Source organism: Embiotoca jacksoni, unplaced genomic scaffold (assembly GCF_022577435.1).
Source record: "Embiotoca jacksoni isolate LCO1_2020_lvr unplaced genomic scaffold, fEmbJac1.0.p SCAF_44, whole genome shotgun sequence".
NCBI lineage: Eukaryota > Metazoa > Chordata > Actinopteri > Embiotocidae > Embiotoca > Embiotoca jacksoni.
Genome location: NW_027185397.1, coordinates 1,426,615 through 1,437,229, shown reverse-complemented (window position 1 = coordinate 1,437,229; position 10,615 = coordinate 1,426,615). Strand labels below are relative to the sequence as shown.

The following is a 10,615-nucleotide window of genomic DNA, read 5'->3' as shown; positions in this document are numbered from 1 at the left end:
AGGACTGCTGTCTTCAAACTGAGTGTCCGCCTGTTTCAGAGGAAACTGGACCGGGACCGTCCGGCAGCGTTGCTGTTCTCGCACTTTAAGTTGATGCTGCTGAATGTTACATGTTACTCGTGTGTCAGTAGTGTATTTATCTGCGTATACGAAGAAGCATCCTGACCACGAATGTCAGTCTGTACAGACACAACAACATGCATATCATCCGTGTTTTAATGTACTCTTGTTGTCAATAAATACAAACTGAATAACAGTAAAAAAAAAAAAGTTTGTCAAATATTTGGCTGTCAGTGTGAACACGAGCTCATATCAATATTTAATTACATGAAACCAAAGGCACAAGACATGAACTGTTTAAAGGCAATTAGTGTTCCAACAGTAACGTACAGCAGAAAAAGAGACAGGAGACGTGAGGAAAATCAGTCAAACAAAACATCCACACAACACACAGGGGTTTTTCTTTAACTGCAGTTTTGTGATTGTGGATAAAAGGATCCTCAGACAACTGCTCATGTTCGGTCCAGTTTCACATTGTTGGTCCAAAGAGTTAAAAAATTAAACATTAAAGAAACACTGAACGGGAGAAACAAACACTCACCAGTAAAATCTCATTCCTTTTGTCTGTAGATTTAAATATCAAATTATCCAAAAAAAAGCACCAAATGTGGGATTATTAGCCGTGTTTACTTTTTATCGTTGACTTTTTCTTTACAAGCAAAACTCTGTTGTGTAAAAGGCAACACACACCAGCACAACAACACATCTGCACCAGATGTTTTCTACAGTGGTGCTCGAGAGTTTTCTATATTTCACCAAAAACATCATCTGATTTCTCTCGAATCCAACAAGTAACCCGAGTAAACAAATGAGACAGAGATTGTATAATTGGTCACATATTTTTTGATTATTTTTTGTTTTCAGAAGAGAAACCCTTTCAGAAAAAAAACATGTTTTCCACATGTGATCACATGTATGACACATGTTCACCACATAAGACAACATGGGACAAATATGTGGAACTGTTCACACATTACTGCTACAAAATCATTTCCATGTGGGGATTATTCAAGTTTTTCTCTTTTCTCATTTGATCCCTGATGGTGTCTAAAAGTGAAAGTTAGCACCAAAGCTGGTCAAATTCATCCTGAGAATGACCTAAATGTCTGCAACAGATTTCATGGGAGCCCATTCAGTAGTTTTCGCTCAAACCCACCTCATGGTGGCGCTGCAGAGACACTCAGAGGATGCCAGAAACATGTCGGGATATTTCTGGAGCAAAGTGGAGGACGAACCGAACCAACAGTGTACCTGTCTTACATTTATCAAACCAGAGTATCGGCTCCACGAAACAAACACTTTCCCATCAAAAGTTGTTCAATTATCAGCTGCAAACAGTCAGTTTAGTAAAACACAGACATGAAGGTGCGTCTCCTGCCGGTGTCCGTCAGGTCAGACGGGGTCGGCGGTGTTCCCCCGGTGCAGCTGCTCCCACATCACCGTCCTGCACATGCAGAAGAAGTCCCAGAGGTTGCAGACGACGCCGCGGTCGAACGGGCTCGCCTCCTCTCGGCAGTTCTTCAGGTACGCGATGCGGTGGCGCGACATGAACTCCCAGGTGGTGCAGTTGATGGAGATCAGGTAGAGGTGGCAGCCCAGCAGCAGCAGCACCACCCCGGAGAACAGCCCGACCACGCCCAGCGCCGCCAGCAGGAACCCGTTCACACGGAACCACAACTCCCAGGAGGCACCGGGAGAAACACCGGACCTGGAACACAGACGGCAGAGGAGGAGGGTGAACATGTGGAGGAGGTGGAGGAGGGTGAACATGTGGAGGAGGTGGAGGAGGGTGAACATGTGGAGGAGGTGGAGGAGGGTGAATATGTGGAGGAGGGTGAACATGTGGAGGAGGTGGAGGAGGGTGAACATGTGGAGGAGGTGGAGGAGGGTGAACATGTGGAGGAGGGTGAACATGTGGAGGAGGATGAACATGTGGAGGAGGGTGAACATGTGGAGGAGGGTGAACATGTGGAGGAGGGTGAACACGTGGGGGAGGGTGAACATGTGGAGGAGGATGAACATGTGGAGGAGGGTGAACATGTGGAGGAGGGTGAACATGTGGAGGAGGGTGAACATGTGGAGGAGGGTGAACATGTGGGGGAGGGTGAACATGTGGGGGAGGGTGAACATGTGGAGGAGGGTGAACATGTGGGGGAGGGTGAACATGTGGAGGAGGAGGGTGAACATGTGGAGGAGGGTGAACATGTGGGGGAGGGTGAACATGTGGAGGAGGAGGGTGAACATGTGGAGGAGGAGGGTGAACATGTGGAGGAGGGTGAACATGTGGAGGAGGTTGAACATGTGGAGGAGGGTGAACGCTTCATGGAACATTTTCTCTCTGATTGGTTAACCATAAGGAAAATATGGATCATCACCAGCCCTGAACGTTGACTGACAGGCAACAAGAATGACCTCCAAACTAAAACCTACGACCTGCTTACAGATGGTTGGATGAGGTCTTTGTCAGCCTCAGACCCTGTTGTTTGTTTGTTTGTTTGTTTGTTTGTTTGTATTACTTTGTATGGATCCCTGTTAGCTTTCTGTGAGGATTTTGAACTTCCAGTGAGATGATTTCTGTCTCCAGGAAATGTCCACACACCTGCAGCTCTGATTTACGTCACGCTTCGTGGACGTTCATCAGCCTTCAACCAAGAAAGATCAATACCTGAAATGAGTGTTGGACTTTCACAGTGTGCTTGTGCAACACATTCAAGCTGCTGTTACACAACACAGATCAGTCCATCAAGTTCTCTAAAAGTTACCTAATTCAGCTTCTGACACCACATCGTCATTTTTAACTGCCCCCCCCTCCCCCCGCCCCGGAGGTGGGAGATGTTGGAGCAGACGTACAGGGCGATGTGAAGAGCCCACAGCAGAACGAGCAGCTGCACCAGCAGGTAGACCACGAACCAGCGGTGGTTCTTCTCCCCCACACAGTTCTCCATCCAGGGGCAGTGGTGGTCGAAGCGACGCACGCAGCGCTGACAGGTCTGGCAGTGCTTCGCTCTCATTGGCTGCTGCTCGGAAACAGAAAGAGCTGCTGTTAAAAAAGTTAAACCCACTTTCCACGTCTTTACAGGTCATTTTTCTTTTGTTTTAAATAAAACAACCCTTTCCAGAAAAGATTAAACGCTGTATAAAATAGAAAATAAAACCAGAATGGTTTGATTTACAAATCCTGTCAACCTATATTTTGTTTGAAAATAGACCAAAGACGACATATCGAATGAGGAATTTCTTTGCTTTGTGATTGTTTTCCACTTCACCATCTTCAATGATCTCGGTCCAGAGAAGGCGGCGGTGTTTCTGGATCATGTTTCTATCTGGTTTCTTCTTTGGAGAGTTTTAACATCATTTGTGGACGCAGCGATGAACTGTGTTCACAGACGATGGTTTTCACAAATGTTCCTGAGCCCATGCAGTGATTTCCACTCCAGAATAGTGTGTTTTTAATGCAGTGCTGCCTGAGGGCCCGAAGATCACCACCATCCAATATTGGTTTCCAGCCTTGTCCCTTGTGTTCAGAGATTTCTCCAGATTCTCTGAATCTTTTAATGATATTATGAACCGTAGACGATGAAATCCACTGATTCTTCGTAGTTTTACGTTGAGGAACATTATTCTTAGATTGTTGAACTATTTTCCAACACAGTCTTTCAGAGTGGTGAACCTCTCCCCATCTTCACTGCTGAGAGACTCTGCCTCTCTGAAATCATCTTTTTATACCCAATCATGTTACTGATCTGTTACCATGGTAACCAGTTGTCAGATGTCCCACCAGGTGTTTTTTTTGTTTTTTTTAGCGTTACACAACTTTCCCAGTCTTTTGTTGAACATTTTTGAGACGTGTTGTTGGCATCAAATTCAAAATGAGCATTTATTTTTCATAAAACAATAAAATTCCTCAGTTTCAACATTCGATATGTTGTCTTTGTTTCATTTTCAATTAAATATGAGTTTACATGAGTCGCAAATTCTGTTTTTATTGACATATTACACAGCATGAGGATGTATTAATAAACCATATGTGTTCACGACAAACTCGTGATAATTCAGATGAACACTGAAGGTGAGCAGCCGACATCAGCTGGTTACCTGCAGCAGACAGTAACCACAGCGACGCAGCCGAGAGGTCGACGGCTCGGGAAGCATCGACTCCATTTCTTCATTCGAACCCTGAACGGCCTGCAGAGCACACACAGATGTGGGTCGCACGCACACACACGCACACACACACACACACACACACACACACACACACCACACACACACACACACACACACACACACACACACACACACACACACACACACGCACACACACACACACACACACACACACACACACACACACACACACACACACACACACACTGCATTCACTGTGACCTTTTACCTAAATAACTATACATGTTACTGCATGTTTTAGTTCATTTACTGAAAAGCAAATAAACTTGACATCACTGCTCACCGTTTTCTATCGTACAGAATAAGTTTCTCGTTCTGATTTTCATACTGAGAAAATCCGCCTCTACAGACGGGACCCGTGTGATGAGGTCACCGAGCAGAAACAACCACAAGTTTCATATTAATCTTTTTCAAGGAGTCTGAAATCTGAACTCCGTCTTTGTGATCTGGCTCTCGTTAACAAATCGTACTTTGACGGCGTCGGTGAGAACGAAGCCGGGATCCATCAGTGACACGGTGAAGTACAACAGAACCGACAGCACGACCAGCAGGAAGAACAGAACCGGCAGCAGCAGCTCCCCACGCTCCTCACATCTCCGCAGATCTACACACACACACACACACACACACACACACACACACACACACACACACACCTTTTTATTAGTACATACACACTAGATCAAAGCCTCATTAACAAATACTGAACTGTCTTTATGCTTTGATATAAAGTATTTTTATTGTTTAGTGATCAGCAGTGTAAATATCGTAGTTCTGATCTTTTCCTTTCAAGATTAATGCTTTATGTTTATAACATATTTAAAAAGACAAATAGACAACATGACATAATAATGTATTTTCCAGCACATAGCAACACAAATGGGTCTAAAATTACAGTATTTTTCCGTTGCCTTGGTAATCCACATGTATTTATGGTTTAAAGCTGCTTTAAAGCAAATTAAATGTTATGTTTTCATATAATGTAACCTGGTAATGAAGGAAGTAGTCAAGTCTTTATATAAAACCACACTGGAAAAAAAATACACTGTTACTTGAGCAAAGTATGTCAGTATAATAAGCAAAATGTACTTGAAGTATTAAAAGTACACAGTGGAGTTATCAACAGCGTTTGTTTGCTGGTTTGACGTGGAGCTGATATTTCATTATTTCATGATCACGGTTATTTTCATTATGGATGAATCCACAGAATGAATTGTTTGGTTTGTAATAAATAAATCACTTCATAGTGATTCCAGAGTGACGTCACTTTGATAAGTTTTGCCAGAATTTTAAAATTATTTTAAAAGAAACTAAAACATTTTTGCTAAACCTGAATCATGAAGGTTTTGACATTTTAAATGGAAAATTACTTAATTATCAACATAGTTTTCGGTTTATTTCCTGTCAATCAATGTATAGATCAACTGATTTGCTGTTTCAGTAAATATTTATATTCATCTTTAGGTGGTTTTCATTTATAAAAAAAGCATCATATTTAATCAGCTCCTTATATTTTACAATATATATAGTTTATATGTAGTTTATATGTAGTTTATATTTAGTTTATATATAGTTTATATGTAGTTTATATATAGTTTATATTTAGTTTATATATAGTTTATATATAGTTTATCTGTAGTTTATATATAGTTTATCTGTAGTTTATATGTAGTTTATATATAGTTTATCTGTAGTTTATATATAGTTTATATATAGGTTATATATAGTTTATATATAGGTTATATATAGTTTATCTGTAGTTTATATGTAGTTTATATATAGTTTATCTGTAGTTTATATGTAGTTTATCTGTAGTTTATATATAGTTTATATTTAGTCTATATATAGTTTATATGTAGTTTATATATAGTTTATATTTAGTTTATATATAGTTTATATATAGTTTATCTGTAGTTTATATATAGTTTATATATAGTTTATATTTAGTCTATATATAGTTTATATATAGTTTATCTGTAGTTTATATATAGTTTATATATAGTTTATCTGTAGTTTATATATAGTTTATATTTAGTTTATATATAGTTTATATATAGTTTATCTGTAGTTTATATTTAGTTTATATATAGTTTATATATAGTTTATATTTAGTTTATATATAGTTTATATATAGTTTATCTGTAGTTTATATATAGTTTATATATAGTTTATCTGTAGTTTATATATAGTTTATATATAGTTTATATTTAGTTTATATATAGTTTATATATAGTTTATATATAGTTTATCTGTAGTTTATATATAGTTTATATTTAGTTTATATATAGTTTATCTGTAGTTTATATATAGTTTATATATAGTTTATATATAGTTTATCTGTAGTTTATATATAGTTTATATTTAGTTTATATATAGTTTATCTGTAATTTATATATAGTTTATATATAGTTTATATTTAGTTTATATATAGTTTATCTGTAGTTTATATATAGTTTATATATAGTTTATATATAGTTTATATTTAGTTTATATATAGTTTATCTGTAGTTTATATATAGTTTATATATAGTTTATATATAGTTTATATTTAGTTTATATATAGTTTATATATAGTTTATCTGTAGTTTATATATAGTTTATATATAGTTTATCTGTAGTTTATATATAGTTTATATTTAGTTTATATATAGTTTATATATAGTTTATCTGTAGTTTATATATAGTTTATATGTAGTTTATATATAGTTTATATTTAGTTTATATATAGTTTATATATAGTTTATCTGTAGTTTATATATAGTTTATATATAGTTTATATTTAGTCTATATATAGTTTATATATAGTTTATCTGTAGTTTATATTTAGTTTATATATAGTTTATATATAGTTTATATTTAGTTTATATTTAGTTTATATATAGTTTATCTGTAGTTTATATATAGTTTATATATAGTTTATCTGTAGTTTATATATAGTTTATATATAGTTTATCTGTAGTTTATATATAGTTTATATATAGTTTATATATAGTTTATCTGTAGTTTATATATAGTTTATATTTAGTTTATATATAGTTTATATATAGTTTATCTGTAGTTTATATATAGTTTATATTTAGTTTATATATAGTTTATATATAGTTTATCTGTAGTTTATATATAGTTTATATTTAGTTTATATATAGTTTATATTTAGTTTATATATAGTTTATATATAGTTTATATTTAGTTTATATATAGTTTATATATAGTTTATCTGTAGTTTATATATAGTTTATCTGTAGTTTATATGTAGTTTATATATAGTTTATCTGTAGTTTATATATAGTTTATATATAGGTTATATATAGTTTATATATAGGTTATATATAGTTTATATATAGGTTATATATAGTTTATCTGTAGTTTATCTGTAGTTTATATATAGTTTATATTTAGTCTATATATAGTTTATATGTAGTTTATATATAGTTTATATTTAGTTTATATATAGTTTATATATAGTTTATCTGTAGTTTATATATAGTTTATATATAGTTTATATTTAGTCTATATATAGTTTATATATAGTTTATCTGTAGTTTATATATAGTTTATATATAGTTTATCTGTAGTTTATATATCGTTTATCTGTAGTTTATATATAGTTTATATATAGTTTATATATAGTTTATCTGTAATTTATCTGTAGTTTATATATAGTTTATATTTAGTTTATATATAGTTTATATTTAGTTTATATATAGTTTATATATAGTTTATCTGTAGTTTATATATAGTTTATATATAGTTTATATATAGTTTATATATAGTTTATATATAGTTTATCTGTAGAGAAACTTCTGACTGTCAGATAAGGTGGTGGATTAAAAAGTCCAATCACAGGAAGTTTGCATGGTCTTACCGGTGTTGTGCAGGAGCAGAATGAGGGTGATGACCCAGGTCAGCAGGGTGTGCGCGGCCCGAACCACAAACCCGCTCCGGAAAAGGTTCTGCAGCATTTTAATTCAAGTATATTCCTTTAGCACCGCGGCTAACTAGCCGGCTAGCAAGGCTACGGTGGATGTCTTTATGAAAATCAAATAAAAAGTTCATGCCAAATATCAAACAGCTTTAAACTGTGCCGGGGGAAAAAGTATTTATGAACGAATGTTGGAGCTCGTCACAAAAGTTAATATGCATTTGATATAATTTGTTGTTTAAACTGGTTGTATTTCGTCCATCCCTACAGTGGCCACTTCCTTGTTGTGATACGGCGGCCCGTGTGGGACAAACTGAGCGAACTGAACCCTGCCCGGAAAAGTCAAACTACTGTATGATAACATAATAATCCTGCTTGTTGGTATTATATAGAGACACAGTTCGGTATTTCCCAACTAATCCCGTTTTCGTAAAGTTTCTAGTGTTCATAGTGGAATCAATTATGAGATCACAAATTTAATCAAGCAGACTTCTGGAGATGTTACGCAACATCCATATTTAGCCTAACTAAATGTGTCTGTGGTAGTCTGTAGTCCAGCCAAAGCAAACCATTTGAAAAGTCAGCCATTCTTGTAATTTATTTGTTAGTACAGAGAGTTAATCCTTCCTGTATCTCAGGACCAGTTCTTGGAAACCTGTAGCTTTTGGGAAACAGCTGATTAGGGGAACCACAAGAATTTACTGCCAGCAGAAAATGAACAGTATTTTAAGACTGATTGAGAAATTTAAACGAAAATCATTTTTAGGCAGTTCATTGAATTTAACTGGTATTTATAAAATCACTTATTCTCTGTAATACAATGTGGTCAATGTTGTAGATAAGAAGTTGTAGATACAGGCCAGTGGAAGTATTGTAAATAAATGCTGTAACCTGTAAATCCTGTTTTCATGGTGTACATGTGAAGATTAGAGGTCCATTAAAGGATCAGTATACATTTTTTACACAATTATTTTTCTGTCATGTCTCTATAGAATGTTTAATAACTTCTAATGTAAACATCATGGAACCATAAATTGAAGAAAGCACTTTAAATGAAATGAAATATGTGACATTAAATTAAAAAAAATTATTTGAAAAAATGATTTCCATGTTTTCTTTTGTTTGTTTGTTTGACAGTGAACTTAAAATAAGACTTATTTTGTTTAAATGTTACACTTCCTGGTTCCAACACTTCTCGTTCACAACTGTCCCAAATTTCAGGTTGATATGTTAAAATATATATATTTTTTATATTCCCATGATGCACTCGATTTTAATAACAATTAAAGGTTGGCTGGAAGATATTAATTACAAAAGAACAGGAGCAGCTATAAGCTTTTCATTTGAAATGTTCCTTTTTTATGAGTTCAGAATGACTTTGAGTCACACTGTTGTTTGACTTTAGTGTTGGTTGATGAGTTCTTGGTTTTAAAGAAATGATAGATGTTGGCGTGTTTGTTAGGAGCTGCAGAAATGAATTAGAAGGAGAAGATGCTGGAAAACTGTCCTCATAAAAATGCACTGTTGAAAATAAAAATTCCTTTGAATAGAAATAATAAGGGAGGGAAAGAAATACAGAGAAAATAAATATAACAATTACATTTTGTTCCATATGTCTAACAGCCTAAATAGGAAGTTACTCATGGTTAACATGTTTCTCAAAAGTAAAACAATGATGAAGAATGATGAACAATATGCAAGTTTTAATTCCTTAAAGTGAAAATAGAAATTCAGCCACAATTACTGGAATATGAAGGAGTGACTGAATTAGTTTGGATAATTATGAAAAGTCCTAAATAAACACACGGCTCCTTATTTGTTAATACTGAAGACAGATAATGAAAACTAGAATCTGATGATTTATGACAACCACAAATTATTTTTGTCCTGTAAACACAGATGTGAGACCTGTTCCGGTAATATTACTGTATATAAAATCCTTTTAAAATAACTCCACGTTTGACTTGCTGTGTTTTTAAAATAGGATATAAATGATCCTGAAAACACGACAGAAGAAGAATCCTCAGTTTCAGAAAGTCCCGCTCTGATTCCACTTCAGTCTTTGGTCACATGTGGTATCACGTGTCCTCTATGTGGGAAATACACCCTCCAAAACTAACATTTTTATTTCCAGAAGCACATCAGATTACCAAACTTCTGGCTTTTGAGAACTGTGCATATTTTCAAATCTTATAAAAAAAACTAAATTTGGTTTATTAAGGTACTGATGTTTGTGGTTGAAGTGAAACTTTCAGCCTTTTGACATGAAGAGCAGATTTGTACAAAATAGGACACAAAAATATAAATACGTAAACTTCTTTTATGCACACAAAAGTTATATTTTGCAAAACACGAGTTAAATTCCATGTCAATGAGTTAAATTTATATGTTATTGTCATCAACCTAACTTCCCAAGTGTGCTTCGGCCTGGTCGCAATAAAAGGC

At 34.7% G+C, this 10,615-nt stretch overlaps 1 protein-coding gene across 2 annotated transcripts; it reads right to left on the bottom strand.

Moving 5' to 3' along the window:
- Positions 1-198: 198 nt before the first annotated feature.
- On the bottom strand, positions 199-8,448 carry zdhhc12a (zinc finger DHHC-type palmitoyltransferase 12a). 2 transcript variants are annotated; one of them, XM_069169375.1, is made up of 5 exons: positions 8,114-8,448; positions 4,719-4,852; positions 4,156-4,245; positions 2,911-3,077; positions 199-1,768 (listed from the first exon to the last, which is right to left on the bottom strand). In XM_069169375.1, the coding sequence occupies exons 1-5, from the start codon at positions 8,208-8,210 to the stop codon at positions 1,453-1,455; spliced, it is 804 nt and encodes a 267-aa protein (XP_069025476.1). In that variant the 5' UTR covers positions 8,211-8,448; the 3' UTR covers positions 199-1,452. The 2 variants fall into 2 exon arrangements, with proteins under 2 accessions (XP_069025476.1, XP_069025477.1); XM_069169376.1 differs by lacking the exon at positions 4,156-4,245.
- Between the last annotated feature and the right edge of the window lie 2,167 nt (positions 8,449-10,615).

Excerpts from the sequence above, each read along its gene's own strand:
- zdhhc12a (XM_069169375.1), bottom strand. The coding sequence starts at position 8,210 with ATGCTGCAGAACCTTTTCCGGAGCGGGTTTGTGGTTCGGGCCGCGCAC. Across the intron at positions 4,853-8,113 it reads TCTGCTCCTGCACAACACCG|ATCTGCGGAGATGTGAGGAG; the intron begins GTAAGACCATGC and ends GTGTGTGTGTAG. Across the intron at positions 3,078-4,155 it reads GTGGTTACTGTCTGCTGCAG|CAGCCAATGAGAGCGAAGCA; the intron begins GTAACCAGCTGA and ends GTTTCCGAGCAG.